We start from the raw sequence: 25219 nt of genomic DNA, 5'->3' as shown, positions 1-25219 counted from the left end.
TCAGTGTGAGGCACGACTCGTTTGTTATTCACTTCCTACACTATTAAAAGATAACCGTGCACAGTACTTGCGATTCTGATACTAAAGTCAAGCGCACTCTTGCGATATTGCACGCCGTTTTTATGCCCACATGCCATGTAACACCATGGTGATTAAGTTAACGCGGATGAGGGTAGCGTCATCTCTTTACCATCTTTATCCCAGGTGCCTATCGTCGTTTTTGTCATTATGCGAGTCTTAGGATTAACTTCTCTCGTACTACTTATTACTTGCTCGAGTATTAGTATCGCTCAAAACAAGCATGACTCGAATGCTGCTGCCGCTATCCCTCCAGGGGGCGAAGACTGGATAAATTTTCAGCCTCTTCGAAAAAGGCTCGAGGCAGAGGCTACTGCCAAAAACTCTCTGGACTCCAGATCAAACGGCCTTCCTAGGCCGGCCCTAAAAAACGCAAAATCACGGAAGCGGCGAGTCCGCTTCGATGAAGGTTCCATAGCAGCCACCAGCTCGGGAAACCATGCAGACATCCCAGAAACCAAGCGAGTCCGGTTCGACGAAGACTCCATAGTGGCCGCCAGCTCGGGAAACGGTGCAAAAAAAGACGCCAAGTCGTGCCGAGAGTATAGCAACGAGGCTCATTTGCGATGTACCTCGTTCTACTGGGGGTCAGATTCGTCCGACGACGAGCCGGAACAAAAGTCGAAATCGACGAAGATAAACGAAGCTGGCGAATTTTGCGATTCCCCCACTCTCCCCCCCGCAGACAGGGCTTTGAAGATTGTGAACCCCCGTCCGGCTCTTAAAGGTCATCCGCGCCAGAGTGGCAACACAGCCAGGCGTGCGAGCAAAGTGCTGACTCTTGACTCAGGTTCCACAGATACGGTTGTCGTAGATTCAGATCCCGTGGAGATCTTGGAAGAAGAAGACATTGTGCGAAAAAAGTGTCCCACGAGAAATAACTCTCCGGCTCGTCAGGCACCGCATGAGAAATTTTTTAATAAGATAGGAAAGAGGCAAGGGGTATGTACAGAGCTTTTGTAAGCGCCGGCGTCTTAAACTACGTTCTTACGAGTCTCGCAGTGGTGCGAAAATACAGATGTTTGTTTCGTGCAGTTTCCTGAGCTGCGCTGGCACCGGAAAAACTCGGGTTTGTACGATACAGTTGGGTTCCCATGCGACAAGAGATATGGTGGCTCGGTAAGTCGAGGATTCCCGTCTGTTTCAGTGGCATATCACGCATAATCTCATCGCATCTACTATGGATAGTGCAGAAAACATCGAGGGAGGTGCTTTTTTTATCCGAGGGTAGACTACGCGGTTTGCTCAGGGGTAATGAGCTCAAACTAACCCTCAGGATTCAAGCTTACCCTGCTTTAAAATCGCAAACTTCACTCCAAGCTCTCTTGAATGGACTGGCGGGTTTTTCAGTCTTAGCAGTGTATAAAGAAAGAATTAAAGTAGCAAAACACTAGCTTTGCTTTTTCTACGCCAGGGCTCGAACCCACCATTGTGTGCCAACGTCACGAGAGGCATGTGATATGAAGTGGCAGATGTGGTGTTGATGCTCTCTCTTTCATCTTTCATTCAGGCTTGTCGGCGTGTTTGATGCACGAGAAGCGAGCCAGGAAAATACAGATTTAAAAACGGTGAGAGAAATGCCAGTATTACCTTTCCCGAAAGCACTATCTCATCCTCTACTTCTACTGCGTAACTTTACTTAAAACCATACAGGTCGTACGCTGTCCATCATGCACCATCCATTATACGCTCCATAGGCCAGCATTGCCCACCCCAAAATCTTGAAACGTAGTAAAATCCCCCAAGCCGGTAAATAAAGATTCATTCACCATATCTGTTACGACGTCATCGCATATGGGTGCATTCTGCGGCAAGCCCCCTGTGAAACCCACATTCTTCTCTTGCAGGTCGGGCTCAGCTACCTCCGATAAATTCTCCCTCCCGTACAAGGCTGTAAAGTCGAATAATCTCTTTTGTAGCCCCATGATCACGCGCGCAAGTGGATGAGAGCAAGTCAGCCGGATATCCCTCATTGCGGAGACCACATCGTTTAGAATTCGGTAGTTCTCCTTGACGTCAATTCCCAGTGGCTTCCTGTACTTGACACAAAGCTCCAACAGAAGGTGCCCCGCAAAGGATATCATGATATGAACATAGCTCGGCACCTTCCATAGGTTCTTGAGCAAGCCATCCTCTTCGAGAATCATGTGAAAAATTCCCTCGGCTGATTCATGCGCCAAACTTGCCGCCGCCAAAAAGGTGTTGGCAAAGGCGTTTCCCTGCAGCCCACGGAAGACTTTGTGCCCGAGGTACAGTTTGGCAAAGAGATAGTGCAGTCGAAAGGCGAGTGACGGATATTTGCCCATTTCGATGTCAGGATCTAAGACATCACCGTTAGAATACCCAAACCCGTGAGCGAGAATGAACCACGAGGTGCGCCACGAGCAAAAGACAACGTACGAAATCTAGGCCGATACTTTTCAATCCACTCGTCCAGCTCTGCGGAGAATTTTAAAAATTCGGGAGCTATTGATTCGGGGACTTGCGCAGTATACTCTGATCCAAATTCGCGCTTGATTCTCGCCATGATCAGCAGCAATGAGGACTGGGCGACGAGTCGTAGGTCATGGTTGATGGATGCATCACTTTTCAGGTACTCTTCTCTTTTCTCTAGGACATCGAGATGTAGCGGTAGAAGAGACTCTCTGTTACTTAGGATGGACTGATGCTGGTCGCACATGAACAAGCCATACCATAGCCTGACACGATCGCGCGACTCTGCTTGGTCCGTGGTGATGCCGGTACGCGGGCTTAGTGAACAGGATGCAGTAAGATTGATGGTCTTGAGAATGTGCCGATGAAGCCTCAAGTCACCGGCTCGACGAACCGCATCGCATAACAAGATTCTTGATGAACCGGGGAGCCAAAAGGACCCTATGCACAACGCGCGAATGTGCTCCACATCCTGTTTCTCGAACAGTGTTGATGATATGACGTGGCGATACTCGCGATAGCATGTTTCAAACAAATGCCCGTAATCCACATGATGAAGAGACGCAACGGTGCATATAACTGCAATCAGAGCTGCAGATGCGTCTCGAAGACTGTGGATAGTCTTGTGATCCCTCACGAACCCATAGACGATATGATCCAGCTCAACGATGTAATGTTTTGCAAGAACATCTGCGTCCCCAAACGTGACGAGGCCTTTACTGATAAGGTCTGGCTTCCTGTGCTGTAAGGAGACTGCCGCCACAGCCTGACCCTGTCCACTAGATGGAGATTCCTGTTTAGAGAGGTACGCGTCGATAGGGGCCACCACGGTAGTAGGAGCATCTATCTGTGCTGGTTCGTAGAGACCTTCCTCGCCATCGTCTGATTCTCCGTCCTGGATAGCAGTGTTGGTGCTTAGATTACTATGCGCTGACTCAAGCGGCTGTGGAAGGTCGAGTCCCAATCTTTCGCATACCATCTCCATTGTCGAGTGAACCTTGTTTAAGTCTCGTCCCAATACAGCTATTTGCCTGCAACATTACGTCAACGAACTGCAAGAAGACAGGCGAAGGGGCCCGGATCAACCTTTGATCGAGAATCGAATTACGGAGGCCGGTGTTGATGACGCATTCTATATTGCGTCTCTTGCACCGTTCGCATGGCGGGCGTTCCGTTAACAGCTCACATTTGATCTTTTGAGAAATCATGGTCAGACTCGACGCCATCGCCATTGCCATTAAGAAGAAAACCTCACCTTCTGCTTACGACAAGAAGCGCAGGATGTTACCCGTCGCTTGGCAGTCGCAAATTGAGACTGCGAGCCCGCAGGACGAGAATGATCAGAATGATTTGCCATATAATTAAGGGGGTGAGCTTGCAAAGGCGACACATGTCGCCTCGCTTGCGCGGGTGATGGTGCAGCAATGGATCTCTTTGGCATGGTGACTGGACCCCAGTTGCCGCTCCCGTGCTAGAGTTCGCGCGGAGATGTCGCTGATGGTGACGGCTGCGTGAGCAATGTGCATCGCATCGCCTATGCTGTAAGAACGTGCTCAGTAGGACAAGAGCGGCCTTTCGTTGGCAGAATCTTTACAGAATCTTTACAGAACAATCAATTGAAGCGATGTGGGATCGCTAATGTACGGTCTGGTACGGGACGAGCTGGGACCAGAAGTGGGTTCCAATCTACCCATTTGTGGTGTGTCTGTCACTAGATGGCCGGCTAGCCAGTTAGTCAGAAACACTTGGTAGGCCTACGAGTAAGCCTTCCTAAATGACGACCTGTGAATGGATCAAGGTGATGGTTGATGTCGAAGCCTGCCACGGTGCCGACGTCTGGATTGCATCAGGATCCGGAACTTGGCTAGTGCAATCCTTCATTATTGCTAAGTGGTCTCTGTCTCAATCTGAATATACTGATCTAAAGCGGATTCGGTAATACTCTTACCTTCAATATCATTAGTACTCTAGCTGATCCGATTATTGCCATCTATGCTAGCTACCAATGGCAGTTGTGTTACTTTTATTGCTCTATTTCTCGGTGCGCAGGCGATCACAACCGTCGAACGCAAAAAACCCTCGTGACTCAGTGCGGCCCACCAGAGCAAACCAACATCCATATCCGGCGAATCGCAATGGGAACCCCAAACGGCCTAGGCTGGATCGGGAGCAAGCCTTGTCACTTATTTTGGCTAAGACGACAAATTTATGGAGCCTCAGACCATGAAAACTTTATTCCGCATTGTTTCTATGACAAAATATGTATAACCGGCTCATCGTGAACGGTCCGGCTGGCTCCTTCGCCCTTTATTTTTTTGTATGCCAACGATATCCGGCATTCTATGATTGACAGAAACTATCTGAAACGTCTCAATATTCGCTCTTTCTGAGTAATCGCTACATGTCCAGGATGGTTTGTATTAGAGGCAGCACAAAAGTGCAGGTTCTAGCTTTCATCATTATAGTGCTTATTTTTGGCTTGGAATATATGGACTTGAAGAGCTTGAAAATCGATAGTTGACGCATCTAACGAAAACCTAGAAAAATGAAACCTCTTTACGATAATGAAGCCTAGGATACAGTCGAAGACAGCAGATTATCTCCAGGATCTCTTTCCTGTCTTTTGATCTACAATACCTATCTTCATCTCCGAATGCTAGTTTTCCTTGGACCAATAATGATCTTTAAAAAAGAATTTGGATAAAATGGATACTGTAACCGCGTAACATATCGAAATGCCCACGGCTGTAATAACGACCGCATAGCCTAGACACCCTCCTGCCAAAACTCTCTGATCACCAGTGCCAGGCACGCAAAGAAGTGTACTCTAGGCTGTCTATCAACTCTGAGCAAGACTTGATAATTTGGCCCAGGGAGAGTGCTTTAAAGGCAACGTCGAGACTACGACGCTCTCGATTTATCGCTGAGCCCATGCTCATCCGAAATCTCTCTGAGGAAATAGGCCACGTTGGGACGAAAATGCTATTTCGTACTGAGCAACTTGTTGGACACCGCGCCCAATGGTAGTATTCATAGTCCATCATCTGCCAAATTAAGCCATCCATTCTTTACACTCATGAATGGCTTTTCCTGCTTCAAGTTGTTGATGTTATCCGCCAATCTCCTCAACGTCTGCCATCTCTGCTATCACGAGGATGACATGTTCTTCAACATACGCCTCTATTGTGGGACATACAAAGGCATACCAAAGACAAACGGCAAATTCTTCTGGGAAATGCGCCCGTCGGCCACACCTTCAATGATGAGACATCTGCCTCGTACGGATAAGAAAGCCTGGCTCCTCAAAGACCCAGTCAGAGAAACTGTGTCCTTACGTGTAGCGAATATCTTATCTCTCACTATTACAGACGTGCTTGCATTTTTATACGTGTCTTTCGACATCTAATAAGCAAGGCCACATAGCTCCTGCGTCATTTTTGAATAAGGAGCTCAATCTATCATAGACATGAAGCATTGCTTGGGTGAAACTCTTTCTTGCACCAAGCCTTGATGGCTTTCGGGAACACTGCATGATTGAATGGAAGACTATGGCTTCTTGCGAGTGGTTTCGCTGAGGTGCGTAAACCAGCATTGTCGTGCTTTTCTAAGCCATTTCGCGGCATATCGAGAGGCAGAGCAGCTACGAGCATTTTTCATACGACTAAAGAATTCCTAAGAGCATTTTTTCTAGGACAACACACTCAATCAAGACGCGTTTAGATCGCGTTCGTTATTAGATGAAAGGCTGAGAACGAGACTCCTTCGACGAGCTCTTGACTGAGATAAGTTTGGGCTAAGTCGTTGGGCAGGAGACATCTGTGCAGGGAAAATAGAAACATAAGATGTTAAATCATCTTGTAGTACCAAATGTTTGCATAATGAATAGTCGAACATGAAAAAAAAAAAAAAAAAAAAAAAAAAAAAAAAAAAAAAAAAAAGAGAGAGAGAGAGAGAGAGAGAGAGATAGAGATGCAAGTAAGCTTTGACGCCCAATTAACATGACGCCAGTGGTCATAGCATCATTGTTTGATGATTGTCCCGAATTTATCGAGGTCCCTGGTTCAGTCCAAATTTTTAAGATTGACTCTGACTACGACCATAATTTTGCAACGACAGCCGGGATGTTCCCTTTTATATGATAGCGAATTTTGTCTCTTAGAGCGCAGCGGTATCTCGTTACAAAAACTTGCCTTCAAAATTCACCGAACAAACGAGACCAGTAGCTGTACTACATAGCAATGAATCGCGAGACCCATGCTTATAGAGAGAGAAACACTAGAGACGCTATTAATGGAGGAAATTGTTAACACGGCGTAGCTAGTTATCTGAAGCAACCCATTTTCAAGGTCACAATTTTGACATGCTATGCTCAACTTTGCAATGCCTGATTTGAGAAGGAGACCAAGACTGAGTACAGGGTACCCGCTCACCACCCCGCTTATGCAATCCATCATTTGATTTGCGGTCCATCGGAGCCAACCCAAAGAGCTATTTAAGTCGTCCTCGCCTTTAAAATTTTTTTCTCCCCGTCTTCACCCCACCATTTCAAAGAATGGGTTCATCCATACTGTTACCCATGAATGCATCTCCTCCTCATTCGTCACGCTGAGAGCGTAGATAACGTGGCAAACCTCTACGGTGGCTCTCGCGATGCTCCATTGACTGCTCACGGCGCGCTTCAAGCTCGACGACTGGCCTCGAGTCTCTCCAGGTTGAACGTGAGGCATGTGTTTGCGTCCAACCTCCAGCGAGCTTCGCAAACTGCGCAAGCTATTTGCGATGCTTGCAATGTGTCCGCCCATGAGGTGAAGGTTGTACAGGTACCGTACCTTCGAGAGAAGCATTTCGGTACTTGGGAGGGTGTCAAGTTTGCCAGCTCGAGCAAGCGGCCTCTACAAACTGGCGCAGAGACCTCGGAAAGTATCAACAACAGAGCCCATGCATTTTTGGATGTGTACTTGGGACCTCTGCTATCTACCTCTGATCCCAACAGCTCCGTGGTCATTGTCAGCCATGGCATCATGTTAAATGCTCTGACCCAAGCGTTGGTGAGCAAGTTCAGCTTTGGTGATTCGCCAAGCTTGACTCAACTCACTGCCAGGTTACCATGGAGCAACACAGGCTACCTTCATCTTGAAGTAGCCAGATTGGAAGAAAACGCCTCTACCACAGACGTCCTCTGGTCCAACTTGGCCGTGGACGTTTCCCGCGTTAATTTCACCGCACATTTGAACGGTCTACGCAAAACCCGCGGCGGAATTGGGAGCGCGGCATACGACAAAAGGCAAAGGACAATTGAAAAATTTCTTGCGGCCCCCCGTAAGCGAAAGGCAGAGGATCCGCTCAGAGGTAACTATATTTATTTCCTTGACTCTACAAAACTGGGCGAGAGCCTGGCATTTATGATGAGAAAGCAATTTATTCACAGACCTGTACCGAATATCTGCAATGTGGAAAAAATTTGTCCAACCGCTATCTGAAATGCCTTTCTTTGACTTATTTGTTGATCCGTATGTGTCCTGGGACATGGCTAACACAACGAAGATTGTTAGGCTAACGACATCGCATTTTGAACCGTTGTGGACATCTGTCCGTTTGCCATGGCCGTAATGCAGTATATATCTATCTATATTATAAAAATCTGGGACAATTTACACCGCTTGTAGAGATAACCCCTTGGTGTGGAGGCGATGCAGGCCATATTCTAAGGTTATCAGACGCGTCATACGTCGGTACTCTCCTCATCCTTCCCAATAAACACCTTGAAAATCCTCCGACTTACCGCCCCCCCAATAGTCCTATCGGTCACGGCCCCGTCTTTATTGGCACTCCTCCTCACGCCTTCCAGACAGTTTGGTCCTCCCCGCTCCAGCCCTTGAATCAATTTGGTCACCGTTTCAAACTCTGATGCCACACCATACGCAGTGGGAGCCGTGACACGCACTATCTCTTGCAACATACGTACGTACGTATCATGTGGACTGTCTCCTGTGCGAACCTGCCCGCTTTCCATACAGAATCCTGCAACTGAAGTGGCTTGGTCTCGTTGGTTCTTGTACGGAATGGTGGAGACGTGCTGCGTAAAGTTGACAACCCATCTAGCTGTTTCTGTTGCCACAGCAGTATGATGGATGAGCATATCGTGGTCGACTTGAAGCGTTAACAAAGCATCTTCGACGATGTCCTCTGATATGTACTCTGTAGATACCCTCAATGTTGTCTTGGCATTGATGGATCGGACCCTTGCTGCAAAGCTCCGGTTGCGGTTGTTGCGGTTTTTGCGAAGCCATGCCGTTAAGCCTTGAATGAGATACAGAACACTCTTGCCCTGTAGTCGTGTTTGAACGTCCATCACAACAGATGACAGGGTGCCGTCGAGTGTGGTTTCGACAAATTCATCGGCCGTGAGAATCACAAGAGCGGTACTCTCTTCCACGACCCGGGCAGGAATAGGCTCCCACAAACCCAAATTGTCGTTGAATTTCGACGACACCGTTCTTCGCCATTTGATTATATTATGATCGGGACAATCCCAAGTCGAGTGTTGGACCCCCAAACCCTGTAGCATCTCCTGAATCTGCACTTGCAGTTCCGGTTTGAGACTCGATGGCAAGTCAACAATCATTTCCGGTGTAGACACCTTTTTATCAGTGCGTAGTTTGTTGACTTCAACTAATGCGGCTGCGCGCTGCTTTTCCAAGGCTTTGACAGCCCTTTGCTCCTCCCTTTCACGGCGCTTCTCTTCCTTCTCTGCAACTCGCTCTTCCGTCAGCTTCTTGGGTTTGGTCTGTTTCAGTCTGGGCACGGAGCTCAACGCTCGTTGTCTTGACCATGTGACGTCGCTTTGTGATCTTCGAAGTGTAGATCGAGCATGACGTCTAGACATATTTATCTCTCGTATGGATGGTAGTTCGTCATCGCTGGATATATCAGAGTCATCTATGTGTATGACTTGGTCCGACACCTTCGTCTCTGTTGGCAAAACGGCAGTCCGACTATCCGCAAACGGATGTGCTTCGCCATGTTGGCGCCCTGTTTGTACGTCTCGTTGAGAAAGTAGCCTCCCTGCTCCTATCGGTCTCTCAAACTTTGTTTCCGAGAGATGGTCGCGAGGTACCGCAACTCGCAGTGGGGATGAGCTGCAGAATGGATCGAGAGATTGCGCTCTTCTGCAGTTTGCGCGATTCGCTGAAGCTACCCTGGGCGAGCTGTCAAACGGATCCGAGGTGCAAGACACCTCTAGTTCACAGGCGGTCGTAGTCCTGTCGTCAGCGAGAGATGGCAAATGGTGTGACGACGACGTCTTCCTGGCGTCGAGCGAGCCTTGTGTTGGGGAAGTTGGTTCTAGTGAGCTGGTGAACTCGATTGTTTCCAACGCCGACCTTTTGTTAAGGGGATTGCCAACCATAAAAGGCGGTTGTTCAGCTATCGAGAGCATCTTAGCCTTTCCTTGCACCGCATCATGTTGACCATGGACCTTTCTGCGCTTTGATTCGGGCTGGCAAGTCAGATCCAAGACGTCTCCAAAATCGTCGACATCGTCGAATGAGTCTAGGCCAGACAATGGGGCGGCTGAACGGTGCTGGGCAGATGGAGGTGGCGCGTGTTTTGGTAGCGCGGGCTTGAATGGCAGAGGGCTAGAAGACGTCAGATCGATTACGTTGCGTATCATGGCGAGTTTCCTGCATCAAATGAAAGTAAGAAAGGAACTCGACGTCTTCCATGGCCGTCTCAGTTCGACGCGTCACGCGGCGTCGCATCTGGCAGGAGGCAGGGTAGTGGGGACAACCGGTACAACTGTGCGCTGTGCACTGTACGGAGTAGTCCGTATAGGGCTCGTGTCAGCGACACCAACCTTCTGTCATCGAACCAGCCTTTCAATAAACTTCAGTCGACCTGGCAACCATAGCGGGCTGCAGCCTGTCACTGGCTTCCCACTTGCACTGGGCAAATCTATTTCACGAGTGCTAAAGCTGAACGAGCACAGAGATACATATCTTAGACTTGCAAAAGGGAACAGAATACGGAGTACTCCGAATGTACTGCCGAGTAAGCCATTTATTTTTGGATGTGCGACCCCTAACTTTATCATTGACGAATTGCCGTACTAACGAGGTGGCATTTGCAATGGACTCGGAACCGTAAGTGCCACACATTTCTAGGACCATTTTAACGCTACCAAGCATTTGAAGTTCAGGACTCATAAATACGAAGCAGGAATACTGAGACGCGTGGTCAGCATAATCCGTGCATTGACGTGAAATAGGGGCCGGCCAGCGCCGGCCAGCGGGGCTGGGGTCGTGGAACACACCACATGCAGGATAGAACAGCTTATCTGCCCCAAGGAAAGTCATCACGGAGCAAGAAGGACGGCCACGCTCAGGCGGGCATTTCCCGTCCGTCCACCCCAGCGGATTCAATCAGACATCAGACTCGACATCCCACTGATTGAAGGATCCGTTATGTCATGACCGGATTGCCATTCCGCGACTGAGTCAGGCAACTCATGGTTAGCTAAAGCCTGAAGGGCTAGCATCCAACAGATCAGTCCATGTTATTTCGTGTCACAAATGATCACCTCAATACCTTGTTCCGAATGCTACGGTCCTGACCCGCCTCGATTTCTTATTTTGCCTGCAGTTCCAAGGCATTCCCCGATTAAGAAGCCACCAGGTAGGGTGGTATTAGGTACCTGATACTGAGCACAGATGTGGCCCTGCGATGCATCGTGCGGGTGAAAAAGCGCCACTCGCTGCGCAGGACTAGACTATCAATCAACAACAAACTCGAGAAGAAATACCAAGTGCGTATGGAGCGCATCCAAAATATCAGCGGAGCAAGTTCCCCCCATGACAAACAACGCTATATATTCGAACCAACCTTTTCCTCTTCAATGGCATATGTAGCGCCGACAAGGTACAACACGGGTTGACCTATCTTTTCCTCGTCGTGATTTCTTTTACGAGCACCAGCATCAAGATGGCGCGCTTTTCTGGCATCCTCTCAAGTGCTTGCTTGGCACCGCGGGTTGCCCGGCGCAATGCTGGGGCTCTCTGCATCATCACCACCTCATATGTCTAGCTTTCCTCTACGGAGTACGGCTACTATATCTGGGACGGTAACTTTGGTGGGGAACCAAGCGCGACTCGAGCATATTCATACTGCTCTGTACGGAGTACGGAGTAATCTAACCCGAGTCACGGGTGGCGGACTCCGGAGTACCCGAGCACATTATTGAAGTACAGACAGATGTTCAGTACTCCGTACTAGCAGCCTGCCACCCACAATCGCAGCCTTTTCTGTTCCTGCCTGGCCCATGTCCTTGCGCCGTTTGAAGGCACTCTCAGTCAATTCGGTTGGTAGGCGGTGGGGGAAACCCAATACAACGCGGCACCGGTGACCGGTCTGGCCTCTTTCCCCCTTACATTGTACGAAGTCGCATTATGTGTGCCTCACCCAACCCCTTTCCCCCCAAGGTCCATAAAGTGCCCACATCGTAGCAGGATGCAACTTAATAGAGGCAATTGCCATGCTCATTAACGCCTGGAGTTTTTTCTCATTTCTTCTCCGTTCTTCCGTCCTTCTCCTATTTTTGTTCTTTTATAAGAAAGCAGCTAGGTACATGTAGTAAAGCCTCGACCGGTGTTCTGCGTCCAGCTACGGAGTACACAGGTACTTTCTTTGGTGGACAAGATGTGGGGCATGGTGACGCCCAAAAGTCTGAGATCCAATCAAAAGTCGCATGGTCGCAGCTAGCAAGTCCCCCCGTTCAGCCTTTGACCCAAAAAGAAAGACTGCCACCGAGTTGCGCTGTACTCCATACCTTTTTTTTTTTCCTTCTCCTGGAGGCGTCCCCTATTGCGTACTTTTTCTATCCCCTTGTTTTCTTAACCGCCAGGCTCGTGTTTAATTAGCTCCAGCACCGCCTGGACCCCTGGTAAATCCCAGCGCCCACTGCGCAGCCATTCCGCAGTGCACACCAAGCCCGTGCCCCAATCTGGTCTGTCTTGTTGACAAGTGGTTGCCCATTGCCCCCTGGTTTCAGATAACCACGCAATTGTGACTTGTCCCCACGCGAGAGTCAATCTGCAGTTCGAAGAAACTTGAACTCCACCATCTAGGGAATGGTACTCCAGCGTGTGGCACTGTTTCCGACCCAAGCATCTCTTCTTCCACAATCCCCAATTAGCTTCTTTTGAGACCTACACAAATACCAAAGCTGGCTACAAGTTGACGCCGAGAGACTGCCAAATTCCGCCGAATCAACGTCAACAACGCGCCGCGGCGCAAGGCCCTTTGCGGCTTGACGGTTCTATCATCGAAACGGACGGATCGGAACACCCAAACACATCACAGGCAATTCTTAGTGCTTCATGACTTCCGCCCTCGTGTCATAATCCTCACCAGTTCTGGAGTTTGCCGGTACTGGAAATCATTTACCATGGCAACCTCGCCTCCGGCGTCGCCTTTGCCCCAGAGGGAGTGGCCTCAGGGCGCCAACGTGAAACCCGGTCCTAGGAGTTCAAGTAGGATGAGCATGAGTAGCAAGGCTGGTGTCGGAAGCAGGGCGTCAGACGACGATAGTCGGACCGCTGTCAAAGTTGGTGAGTCAATCATATTTGCGATATGCATCGGAGCATGCAGTGGAAGCTCGCAGTCGCAAACATTTACGTGATATTCGAGTCGGTAAAACCTCAGATGCTGACCGCCTCTTTCAGCTGTGCGCGTGCGACCACCACTGAAGCCCACTGATCCGGGCTACGATTTAATTCCTCAGCGGTTCCAGCGTTCCATGGTTCAAACGACGTCCAACACAAGCTTAGCTATCGAATCTCCACAGGGCCGGAAGATATTTGTTTTCGATCGCGTTTTTAGTCCTCAAGTTATGCAAGATGGCATCTGGGAATACTTGGCCGATTCGATCAACGCCTTTACCCAAGGTTACAACGTTTCGTTGCTAGCATATGGGCAGTCCGGAGCTGGAAAATCATACACTATGGGAACCTCTCGACCAGGGGATCAAGATGATGAGTCAATGATTGGTAAGGAACTGCAGCATCAAAACTACCGAGATGGCTTCCGTTATTCCTGCCGAATATCGTCATCACGGTGATGGTGTCACTTGAGCTAACTCATCTTCTAGGAGTAATTCCACGGGCTGCATCCGCACTCTTTGAGAAGCTGGATGCTTCCAGCGGCGGGAGCACTGTTATCTCCCAAAAGAGGCAGTCCATCTCCAATCTACGGACTCCTAGATCGTACCAACAAAACGCTCTTGGAGACCGCAATTGGTCTCTCAAGGCCACCTATGTGGAAATTTATAACGAGCAACTACGCGACCTCCTCGTACCTGACACAACTCCTACGAGTGAGAGGACAAACATTGCCATTCGGGAAGACACCAAAGGCAACATTATCCTCACCGGTCTGCGTCAGATTGATATTTACTCCGTGGATGATCTTATGAATGCCCTCAATTTCGGTTCCAACATCCGTCAAACCGATGCGACTGCAGTCAACGCCAAGTCTTCTCGCTCCCATGCTGTCTTCTCATTGAATCTGATACAGCGTAAGAGCAGACTGCAGACTGCCACTGGCGGAGAGAAACGATTGTCCATGCCTTTGGAAGCAATGACGGGTCAGGAGTTTGGCGTCACGACGGATAGCAAGCTTCATTTCGTAGACTTGGCTGGGAGTGAACGTCTCAAAAATACTGGCGCGCAAGGAGAGAGAGCCAAGGAAGGAATATCGATCAATGCGGGCTTGGCTTCACTCGGCAAAGTCATCAGCCAGCTTTCCTCACGTCAATCGGGCTCTCACGTATCCTACCGGGACTCCAAACTAACGCGTCTCTTGCAAGACTCCCTTGGTGGGAATGCCTACACCTACATGATTGCATGCGTCACTCCAGCCGAGTTTCATCTCAGTGAGACGTTGAACACGGTTCAGTATGCGCAACGTGCGAGGGCCATCCAGTCCAAACCTCGCATTCAGCAGATTGATGATGGCGACTCGAAGGCTCTTATCGAACGTCTTCGGGCAGAGGTATCATTTCTCAGAGAGCAGATTCGAAGCTCGCAAAGCATCACAGACAGCCCACGACGCGGCAACACTGCGCTGAATGAGCGGGCTGAGAGACATAACGAACGTGAATCAGAGCTCCAAAACCAGCTTCTAGATGCCCGGGAGAACTACAACACATTGAGCCAGCGCCATGCCAAGCTTATTGCCGAACTTGCAAAGGCTCGAGAAGATGAGTCGGAAGAACTGGATCAGAACGGAAACACTGCTGATGACCGGTTGAATCGATCCAACTCGTTTGCCCAAGCCGTGGAACAAGTTGTTCTTGAATACGAAAAAACGATTCAGAGCCTGGAACAATCTTTGTCCAGTACGCGGACGACTCTCTCTAATACCGAGACCTCGCTGCTGGAAAAGGAGACGAAATGCGCTTACGTCGAAACCATCAACACGCAATTGCAAACACGTCTTCAGAAGCTCATGGATCGCGAAGTTAGCACAGAAAACTACCTCCACGATCTCGAGGCCAAGCTGGACGGCCACACCAGCGGCGAGGAGAAAAATGCGACAATCATCGTTGAGCTACGCAAGGAAATTGCAAGAGTCAGGGAGAATGAGGCTGCATGCGAAGATTACATCTCCACACTTGAGGAACGTCTAGCCGAAGCCGACCAAGACTCTGAACTCATGCAACGAGAAGTAGATCGCTTAGAACAGCTAGTGGAGCGACAACGCAGCTTGGGCAAGCTTGATGCTCTTTTGTATGAACTTGATCATGTTGAAGCAAGCAGACCGGGAGAGCCTGACGCTGCTAAAAGTCCCGCCGCCATTCGAGGTAATCACCGCCTCACAGATCACTCCAGAAGCCAGTCCCATGTGAGTTGCAAAAGCCAACTCGATGGTCCTATTCCCGAAGAGCACGATGAACACGTCCATGCCAAACAGGTTAATGGATACGAAGGCGACTACGGTGCACAAAGGGCAGAAACCCGTGATCATTTCCATGACGCTGAAGAAGAGCTTGCGGAACATTGCATTTCGAACGGCAACATCTCCCAGACGACCGCGCAGAATGCATTCGTTGCTGACAAGCTGGAGACTGTCACCCAAGAGCTGGTCGATCTTCGGGTTGAGCATCAGTCTACGGTCCAGGAGTATGAGCAACTTCAAGCCAAGTATGAAGAAACCCTGCGTTCCCTCTCCGAGCTACGAGACGCAGTAGACGAAGCCCGCCACCCCCCGCGGTCCGTTGTGCGCGATTCAGTATTATCAACGTCCACACCGCTCCGGACGCGGCCCGGTTCTTTCGCATCTGACGGCAAGTCGGTCGATCTCAAGGACGAACCTCGCTCATCAATGTCACGGTCCCTTTCCTCTGAGCTGTTCTCAGCCATTGAGTCACCGGCGACCATGGATACTTCAGCAGTCGACTTTGCCTCTGAAGACGATACGGCGACCGCCAGGCCCTGCTTGTCAAATGAGGACTTGAGCGGGAAAGCTACACCTGAACAACTCGTGGCGGAAGTCCAGAGACTGCAACGATTGGCAGGGGAAAAGGAAGATGCTGAGAAAGCTCTTGTGGAGAAATATGCTCAGCTTGAGTCCAAACACAATGACGCTCTGGACAGGGTGGAGGAGCTAAAAACCGAGGTGCACAGGGCCCGCACTCTTGAGGCGACTTCCCCAAGGACCAGCACTCCCGTGATTCGAAGAAAATCAAGCCAGAATCTGCTGGTCATTGACCGCGCGCATCGCGCCTTTGCTTCGCTCCGAAACGTTGCAAGTGAAAGTTTTGAGAATCAGCCCGAGGTGATGAAAGCCTTTGAGCTCAACCTCAACTCGGCCATGCACGAACTACACTCTCGAAGCGAACGCATTCAAGAGCTGGAAGCGAGCATTGCTTCGGTCAAGAAGGAGATGGAGACTAAGACGACCATCATCTCTGGACTCACTAGAGAACGATCTAGTTTGAAAGCCAGCCCCATGGACATGTCCATGGTTGCAAACCTACGTGATCAGCTCGAGAGAAACGAGAAGCAAATGTCGGAGCTGCGAGAAGCTTACGAAGTGAGAGAGAAGGAAATGGCCTCGCAGGTGGAGGAGCTTCGTGAGGCTTTGAAGAACGCCGCACCGAGCGCCCAAGACAATGATGTTGAAGCCATCAAGGTTGATGATGGTGATGGCGATTTGGAAAGACAGCAGCTCATATCACAACTTCGAGATGAGCTTTCTGGTTGGGAGGGGAAGCATCAACTTGTTCTTGAAGCAACGGCTAAGAATGAGGCTGTGCTGCGAGCCAGCATCGTGAGGCTGGAAGAACAGATGGCTGCCTCGCAGGAGAGCCTCAAAGACTCCACTTCCAAAGCCATTTCTCAAAACGAGGATCCAAAGCAAGACGTCGAGAAGAAGCACCAGAAACTGGTAGACTTCTTACGCACTGAGATTGATGGGTACAAAGCCGTCATCAACGGCACTGCCGCTAAATTGGCCCAGCTAGAGTGCGAATATTCAGCAGCCAAATCTGAGCTGGAAGAATTGGGCGCGGCTCACGATATCGCAAGCAAGGAACTTGAGGAGCATCGTGGGCTTGTGGTTTCACTTGAGGAAAAGGTTATCGCACAAACGGAAGCGGCGAGATCCCTCCAAGATACCCTAGGACTTGTGCATGACAAACACTCCAAGGAAATGGCCGAATTAAAAGCGCAAGAGCAAAAGAGTTACGAGGAGCAAGCCGAAGTGCTCATGCAGGAACACACGGATGCGTTGCATAAGCTGGAAGAAGAAGTCTCGCAAGCCCGAGACGACCTGAACAAGGTCGCCACCCAGGTCGCTGTCGGCATGAATCTCGACGTGAGCGTTGAGCTGCTCCCAGAACGCATCGAGAAGCTCCTCGCAGATGGGAAGCTGCTTATCGAGGAGCAGCGGAAGGCCGAAGAGATGAAGAGCCAGATGGCCGAACTCAGCAGGTTGAACGAAGACGTCCGTGGTGATGTGGAAGCGGCCAAGGCGTCGCTGAGCGAGATGCTCTCGGGCAGTTTAGCCTCGGCGCCAAGTTCCATGTCAGAACAGCTGACAGCGGTAAAGTCGAAGCTTGTCGACCTGGAGGACCGCAACATGAAAAACAGCCGTCTGGTGGAGGAGCTTGAGGAGCAGCTGCAGAGCAACTTTGACGAGGCACAGATGACCAACAAGCGCCTGAGCACTCTGCAGACGGAGCGAAATGCCCAGCTGGAAGAAGCCACATCGGCTCGATTAAAACTTCAAGCTGACCTGGACACGATTCGCGAGGAATACACGTCGCTGCAGGCCAAGTTTCAAGAAAACTGCGCGACGGACGATCTCAAGCGATCGAACTCCAACTCGACCATCCGAAAGAGCAGCTCGCACGCGTTGCTGCCATCACCACCTCCTGCCATACCATTACCACCGCTGCCCAGCGTTGCTACTAGGAGCGGCTCGCCGACAAACACGGCGGCGTCCACATCCCCCACCGGTGGTGGTCGTGGTGCGCTCAGCAAGGATGCGGTCAACATGTCGCAGCTTACGGAGGATCAAGAGGCTCGCATCAGGACCATTGAGAAACACTTGCACGCCGAGCGCCAGCTCACGCAGACACTGGAGGAAGCACTCACTGATCTCGAAAAGCAATCGAAAAAGGTCAAGGGCGACTGCGACTCGTGGAAGAAACGAGCCCAGGAGCTGGAGACGGAACTCAAGGAAGTGAAGGACCGGCAGCCTGAACCGCAGCAAGACAGCCGGTGGAGCATGCAAGCAGTGGAAGAGGAGCGTAGGAAGCGCCAGGCCGCTGAGCAGGCCAGAAAGCAGCTCGAGGAGAGGATGAACGCCATTAACAAGGGTAAGAAGAAGAAGGGCAGTCTGAATTGCTTCTAGGTGGGGCTGAGCTTTCTTTGGAAGACTGCGCGACAGGACTCGCCGTGCAACCCGAGGGGTGAGGAGTCCATGACTTGCGGGTGACGGCAAGAAGCCAACTCATGTGGTCTATATGAGCGTTTGTATCCATGTGTGTATGTATTACATTGCACTGCGCACGCGCAAGACGGAGTGAGCATCACTACTTGATTTTTTCCAAGCCCCATTACACGGCAAAGCGTCAGACAGGAAGCCTTGCTGACCCTGGGCGAGTGTTTGGGCATGTGCTAAGACTGACGAAAGTTGCTTGTTTTTTTCTTTTCTGTTTTTTTTTTTCCTTTTCTTTTTTATTTACATTGCTTTGGCGAAGAGTGAACGAAGTGAGCTCATGTCTTTTTCTTTTTTTCTTTTTTTCTTCCCCCCCCCCCCCCCCCCCCCCCCCCCCTCTCTGTCCGTGTCTTTTTTCTTCTTCTTACATTGCGTCGCCTGCTACGTTGCTCTTTTCATTTCTTGAAGCTGCATTCACTGCCACGGCAGGCCACCGCCTGTTGGAACCGCCCGCATGCCGCTTTTTTTGTTTTTTTTTGTTTTTTTTTTTCTTTGCCATTGTACCTCGCGTCTGCCGTGGCCCGGGAAATACCCTATTTTTCTTTTCTCTGTTGATCGCGTTTCCGTCGTGGCGGCGACGACTGGTGACGGGGCTTTGAACGAGGTGCGCCAGACGGACACGCGGTTTCGTTTCCTTTGCGACGATGTTATACACAGCCGAGACCGTACGGATACGGAGACTACGGAGTAACGAGGATTGAGCAGCACATGATGGGGGGGGCGGTGCGGGAGCAGTGGACGGTGCATGACTGTGGTTGGTTGTGTTTGAGGAAACCGCGGGAAACCCGGAACCCCCCGACCTTGTTTAGGTAGTCTAGCAGGTAGCCAGGAGTCCGGGACTGCACATGCCTAGCCTGACTGATTCTCGTTATTGCTTGTTTCTTTAACCGCACGGCTCGGAATGACCCCCAACATGTGTTGAACTCTTGCCGCGTTGACGGACGCGAGGGCCGTCACGGCCCGTTTGGTTTCATCCAGCAATCGGTAGTGGATACAAGCACAAGGCAAAAAACTCCGTATCCGGAGACAGCCGTCTTAGACAGCCGTCCGTCCCTCCGGCTTTCTGTCCCCTGCCAACTGCACGCAGGATCCATCCTCCATCCCCCGACATCACAGCCCCCCCCCCCCCCCCCCCCCCCCCCCCCCCCATGCCCCCCTCCGACGAAGCAACCGCCTTCTTCCACGCCGTCTGCTCCGCCGTGCAGCAGATCCCACCCGGCAAAGTAACTTCCTACAGCCACATCGCCATGCTCGTCGGCACGCGTACGTCAAGCCCCCCGCCCCTTCTTACCCCCCCCGGACCTGATCCTCACTCCGCGTCGCAGCCCAACGACCCCGCCAAGTCGGCACGTGCATGAGGCATCTCCCCGCGGACGCGTCGCTCCCGTTCCACGCCGGCAACGTCCCGTGGCAGCGGGTCATCAACGCCCAGGGAAGGATATCCCCGAGGTACGTTGGCGCTGCCGCATCCTGGCCGGCCGGCCGGGCCAAGAAAAGTCCCTGACGAGGGTCCGCAGATCGCAGCCGGGCGGGGCGCAGCGCCAGGCGGATGCTCTGCGGGCGGAAGGCGTGGCGGTTGCCCGCGGTGCGCTGGGCGAGTGGACGGTCGACCTGGAGCAGTACGGATGGTTTCCGAGCGCGTTGCCGCCTCCTGGCGCGGGGGCGTGAGCAGCAGCATCGGACATGCTGGGGACGGAGGGCAGCGCAGCCGTGCTTGGAAACAACGCAGTCTGCACACTATGTAGTCAAAATGCATTTGACTTTTATACGACGAGTTGCGGCACTTTTCCATGCGCCTGCCTGCATCACAGATGGTCTCAGCATAAAGAGTAGTTGGTATTATCTCCCCCAGGTAATAATGCTCGATAAAGTGCAGATGATAACCGTGGCTCCAAGTCGCCGCGTTAAAGCCAGAAACCGTCATGCATACCGACAAAGGACCTTTACATGCGCCATGGCGAATCGCCTGGTATTCAACCCTCCCAAAACTAGGTCCAATCATCGCATTGGGAACGGGAAAAAAAGAAGAAGCAAAAAAAAAAAGATATGACCTCGGTCCGGATCAAGATGGATGCCTGCAATATTGGTCGGGCGCGCCCCATGGCATGACCTTTTTCGTGTCACAGGTCAAGCCGTGGAGGAAAGCGCCCCAATTAGTCTCAAACGAAAAGAATATTAGACACAAAATATCTCGACATGATTCTGGCAAAGGTGAATAAAATATGGGTACAAGGGGAAGAAATGGCGACAATGTATCAACACGCTATATGCGACTCTATGATGCGGGAATCCAAACAAGTTCAATGACGCCGTCGATATTGCTCATCGGTTGCTTGTCAGCATGGACCCATCGCTCGTCGTTCTTCTTTCGGATATACGTTTGCGAGACTGAACCGTCTGCCTGCACGTCCGACTCCTCCAGCTCCCACGCAATCTTTTTGCCGGTCCTCTCCAGATTTGGTCGCTGCGGTCCCATCATGAAATCAAGGTTCCAGCCCCTGTCCTCGGGTGCGGCGTGAAGTGTCGCCTCGACCTGGTTGGTATCAAAGCCAACTCCCTCGGGATACTGTGCGATTGAATATCCCGAAATGATAAAGTTGTCCTTGGTTTGAAACCGTTGCAGGGTGCAATCTTCACCACAAGAATGCGCAATCTTGGCGTATTGACCGGGCTTGGCTATGTGCCAACCGCCGCCGCGGTAGTGGTGGAGCGAGAGAGGCTTGATGCCCCATTCGTAAAATCCGGCCGGGTGGCCAAAGAAATCCTCCTGCCATAGATCCCAAACTGTGGTCAATCTGGTGTCGGTATTTTCGTAGATGCATTTGCGCAAGATTATGTCGCCTTGAGGACCCCAGCCAGAATTCGACTCGAGAATCTTCTGCTCCGTTATGCAGCTGCTGTAAAGCTTCGTAATCTTCTCCGCCATGGGCACGGACAAGAAGACGCCACCGCCACCAAAAGCTTGAGAACCATGGCGCTCCAGAGCTCCGGTATCCTCCGACAAGGTGCCGATATACATCTCGCGGCTATGGTCAAAGGTCTTCATCTTACTGACCAGCCCGTGCATGCTCGGGAAGAAGGTATCATCATCGCACGTCACAAGCCACTTCTTGCTGGAGACATCTGGGTGTGTGTACAGCGTAGGCACGAGGCTGAGATAGCGGACGGCCATTTCCAAGGAAGAGTCGGAATGATAAACATCAACGTCGATGCCCACATCGCCCAGCATGTTGGCGACTTGCTGGAGTTCGTCATCGCTTGCGTCAAGGAGCATGAGCAGCAGTTTGCCGCCGTTGGAATGGCCGCGGCTGTCGGTGAGCCAAAAGATCCATTCGTTGATGGGGGTCGTTTCCGGGTCCATGAATCGCTTGAATGTCGTTGACACGCCAAACATGAAGTCGCTCGCATTGGCAGTAGACGGCAGTCCAGAAGCGGTTACTTGGATCTCCAAGGGTGCATCACACGAGATTTCGGCATGCCGTTTGTTGATGTCGACCGTCTTGAAGGCCCCGTTGAGAAGATTCTGAGAAAGCTTGGTCATGCGCTTGCGCTCCAAGCCTTCGGTTCTGGTGAAACGAACGTATCGCTTCAGGTACTGAAAACTGTCATCCAAGCTGTACTTTTCCTTGATTGCGTGCATGCGTGGCATGTCTGCACTGCAACTCATGTTCAAGCTGCTCGCCCTGAAACCTGCATCGCCAATCATGGAGCTGCTTAGCACGGGCGATTTGAGTCCATCCAGCGGTCTCTGGTGTTTTTGGTGCCCTTGGCTGGCTTTTACACCGGATTTGTGGAAAATACGTTGGTGTCTTGGCAGTGACTCTGTCCGTAAAACTGCGATAAAAACAAGCAGCATGCACAAGGCGGTAAGAAGAGCTCTGACCCAAGGACTTCGCATGGTCACTGAATGTTGAGGGCCCAAAAACAAGGCACCCACTTTGTATTTCCTCCTTGTAGAAGGGAATGAAAGTTCCTTTATGGAAGCCATTGAAACAACAAGTGGCAAGTTCAATAGCCGGCAGACAACTTCAGGGGTACCGTGGGATCTGCTGCACTTTCGGAAATGGGTTTTGGCAGGAGCGGTCGAGGCCTGGAACAAGACATTCGTCTAGACGGGTGATGTCGTCAAAGGCTCCTGAGGAGCACTTCTGAAAGAAACGTTGAGGTGTTAACGACTGCTGCTTTGATAATCGATCATACAAGCGAGTGAAGAGAAACCTTGGGAACTGTGATGTGTGCCGCCTTGTTCAGCGTCTCGGGTAGAAAGCCCAGACGGATTCAAAGATGGCGAAGAAACCGAGCAGCTGGTATTCACAAGTAGGCAATCCAAAGAAAAAACAAAAGCAAGAAAAAAAGAAGGAGAGAAACAAGGGACGGAGCAAAACACGCTGGGAATAAAAAAAAAAAAGAGAGAGAGAGAATCAATCTTGATGTGTGGGGAGGCAAGCGAAAGGAAGGTACGAGGTGGTTTCAGGAAAGTGCGAGGATGTTGAGGGATGACCGTCAACTTTGTTCTTTGACACATGACGAGGTACCTTAACCCGCTGGGCTGGAGCTTCAGAAGACCAGACAGCAGGTGAGTGGTGCTTTCGTACCATTGGGAGTTTTCCAGCGTGGATTGTAAATGACGGCTTGAACACCCTACGGATATGAACCCGGCGGCGGGGAAGGGGGGGGGGGGGGGGGATGGGATGAAACAAGCAGCGGCCACCAGCAATGAGGGCCGCAGTGTTCCTCGCAAATGGCGCCGATAATGATGACAAGCCTCGGAGCCAATTCAGTCCTGTCCTGGCTCCTGGGTCGTAACTCCTGAATCTTGATGCACATGTTGGTGGGTGGACGGGCAAGTTATTGGACAAGCAAACAATGAGCCCGCTCAAGTCTGGGCAGGGGATGACAAGGATTAGGATTGTACGGAGTACGGACTGCCCAGACAAAAGAGGTCCAGCCGAGATTTCGGTGGGTCTCCCAAGTTGGGACTCGTCGGACCAGTTATAATGGACCGTATAAAACAAGAGCGCAGGAGAATTAAAACAAGGAAGGGTAGCGTTATCGAGCATCCATCCCCCTTATTCTTAGTAGTCGCTCTACGTGGAAAAGTGCATGGGGTGGTGGTACATATGTTTTAGTCCGGTATCGGCCCGTCAGCCACACAGCAGGATGCTTCACTACCTGTGAAAAGGGGATGATGGCTCGACCCCGGGTTCAAGTCAGGGGCGGCATACCAGACGGAATACAAGACTTGGTTGAGCTACCCCGTGAGTCCGTACAGAGTACGGAGGTACGCCCGCTGCTGCTGCTGTACATCCTCGATCAGCATCCCGCCTCCTGCGCTTGGGGCGTGGGTGGGGAGGGGGGCCCAAATCGCCGCAGGGGAGCGCACGGAGCAAGCCCCGCAGGCTGCTTGCCTGGACAAGCTCGCCTCGCCGGATTTGCGCAAGCATTGGACGTTGATGTCCCCATTGAAAGGAGGCCTGGGCACACGTCCCTCGCTACAGGCCAGGCTCCAGGAAGGCAGCCAGTTCATGCGGTGGCAGCGTCCCAGAGTTTGGTCGCAGGCGGCAATGTGACCTGCCCAGCTTGATTTTGCTTGCGCCTTTCCGTGACGCAGCTGACGGCAAATGGCGAAGCTTGCAGCCTCCCTGGGCTCGTGGCAGATCTGGGGCTGGGCTTGTGTGCGGCGACAGCAGTCTGGTTGGTTGGCCCAGTCGTCTCAAAAAAGCCTTGCGGTATGCAGTTGGCTTGGGCGGTGGCAGCGTGTTTAGTGTCTTCACTCGGGGCTGATGCGATTGATCGTTCCATTAGTCGGCATCTGGATATTCTGGCGCCTGCCAGACAGCATCCTCAAATGAATTTGATGCCATAGCAGTGCATTGATAGCAATATGTAGAGGGGCCGGTGAGCATCTGGAAGGACTGCGGGCCAAGAAGGCGAGGCGCCATGACGGGCTGGAACCTTTATCTGCCAAAACGCAGTTGTCCGACTCCCACGGTACCTAGTAGGTATGTGTAGGTTCTGACTCCCAGGAAGCAGACTGGTCTAGGATCCCTGCACAGAGGCGAAATTATCCTCGGGCTTCTACACCTGAAAATCCTGGGTGCCATCATCTCTGCATATACCCGGTCAGATAGCCCTGTCGGTGCTACCTGGTACGGAGCACTCGGCACGGCGCAGTGCGGCTACCATGCAGATGCTGAATACCGCAGGTATAAATTGATCCCAACTTCCAGACCAACGATACCTACCTCCTAGGTACCCATGCAGGGTTTGCGGCACGAGCTGCCACCAGACTACCACTACCACTACCACTCCAATGCGCATTCAACATTGACTACACCTCAAACCAGTCAGTTGATAGTAAACCACACCCACACACACCGCCCATATCGCACCCCCACCCCTCTCATCCCCCTTTTCCTACCCGTCGTTCATCCACACACACGACATCACTCTAGTCGTCTTTGCATATATACTCTCGTACTAAAGTCTCAACTCAATCCACTTTGTAGCCCATAGCAACCGTGCATGCTATCCTGTAAATCCCCTTCGGTGATACTCCGTACCCGCAGGTACGTGCAATTCTTCGCTTCTTGCACAACGCCAACATACTGAATGCGTGCGCCTCCAGCAAACGCTGACAAGACGCACGGATTAGGACCCGTGTCTGCGCGTGCGTGATGTGATGGCCTTGCTAACAGTCGCCCTGCTC

The 25219-nt window shown here is 51.3% G+C and overlaps 7 protein-coding genes across 7 annotated transcripts; 4 read left to right on the top strand and 3 right to left on the bottom strand.

Moving 5' to 3' along the window:
- Positions 1–228: 228 nt before the first annotated feature.
- UV8b_06019 (uncharacterized protein) lies at positions 229–1347 on the top strand (the record flags this gene model as incomplete). The annotated part of the gene is made up of 4 exons (XM_043143516.1): positions 229–805; positions 869–1020; positions 1081–1197; positions 1267–1347. The coding sequence occupies 4 exons, from the start codon at positions 229–231 to the stop codon at positions 1345–1347; spliced, it is 927 nt and encodes a 308-aa protein (XP_042999449.1).
- Positions 1348–1760: 413 nt separating this feature from the next.
- On the bottom strand, positions 1761–3952 carry UV8b_06018 (uncharacterized protein; the record flags this gene model as incomplete). The annotated part of the gene is made up of 4 exons (XM_043143515.1): positions 1761–2398; positions 2479–3542; positions 3598–3704; positions 3767–3952. 4 exons carry the CDS (start codon positions 3950–3952, stop codon positions 1761–1763), a joined length of 1995 nt encoding a protein of 664 aa, XP_042999448.1.
- A 3139-nt stretch (positions 3953–7091) lies between these two features.
- On the top strand, positions 7092–8063 carry UV8b_06017 (uncharacterized protein; the record flags this gene model as incomplete). The annotated part of the gene is made up of 2 exons (XM_043143514.1): positions 7092–7860; positions 8056–8063. 2 exons carry the CDS (start codon positions 7092–7094, stop codon positions 8061–8063), a joined length of 777 nt encoding a protein of 258 aa, XP_042999447.1.
- A 74-nt stretch (positions 8064–8137) lies between these two features.
- Positions 8138–11411, bottom strand: UV8b_06016 (uncharacterized protein; the record flags this gene model as incomplete). The annotated part of the gene is made up of 6 exons (XM_043143513.1): positions 8138–8215; positions 8294–10193; positions 10624–10733; positions 10823–10846; positions 11204–11273; positions 11392–11411. The coding sequence occupies 6 exons, from the start codon at positions 11409–11411 to the stop codon at positions 8138–8140; spliced, it is 2202 nt and encodes a 733-aa protein (XP_042999446.1).
- A 1541-nt stretch (positions 11412–12952) lies between these two features.
- On the top strand, positions 12953–18423 carry UV8b_06015 (uncharacterized protein; the record flags this gene model as incomplete). The annotated part of the gene is made up of 3 exons (XM_043143512.1): positions 12953–13115; positions 13230–13553; positions 13655–18423. The coding sequence occupies 3 exons, from the start codon at positions 12953–12955 to the stop codon at positions 18421–18423; spliced, it is 5256 nt and encodes a 1751-aa protein (XP_042999445.1).
- A 1235-nt stretch (positions 18424–19658) lies between these two features.
- Positions 19659–20178, top strand: UV8b_06014 (uncharacterized protein; the record flags this gene model as incomplete). Its single annotated transcript, XM_043143511.1, has 3 exons — positions 19659–19773; positions 19836–19959; positions 20028–20178. 3 exons carry the CDS (start codon positions 19659–19661, stop codon positions 20176–20178), a joined length of 390 nt encoding a protein of 129 aa, XP_042999444.1.
- A 607-nt stretch (positions 20179–20785) lies between these two features.
- Positions 20786–22159, bottom strand: UV8b_06013 (uncharacterized protein; the record flags this gene model as incomplete). The annotated part of the gene is made up of 1 exon (XM_043143510.1): positions 20786–22159. The coding sequence occupies one exon, from the start codon at positions 22157–22159 to the stop codon at positions 20786–20788; it is 1374 nt and encodes a 457-aa protein (XP_042999443.1).
- Positions 22160–25219: the final 3060 nt, after the last annotated feature.

Source organism: Ustilaginoidea virens, chromosome 4, assembly GCF_000687475.1.
Source record: "Ustilaginoidea virens chromosome 4, complete sequence".
Lineage (NCBI taxonomy): Eukaryota > Fungi > Ascomycota > Sordariomycetes > Hypocreales > Clavicipitaceae > Ustilaginoidea > Ustilaginoidea virens.
The sequence above is the reverse complement of the archived record's forward strand: the minus strand, read 5'-3'. Positions and strand labels throughout refer to the sequence as shown.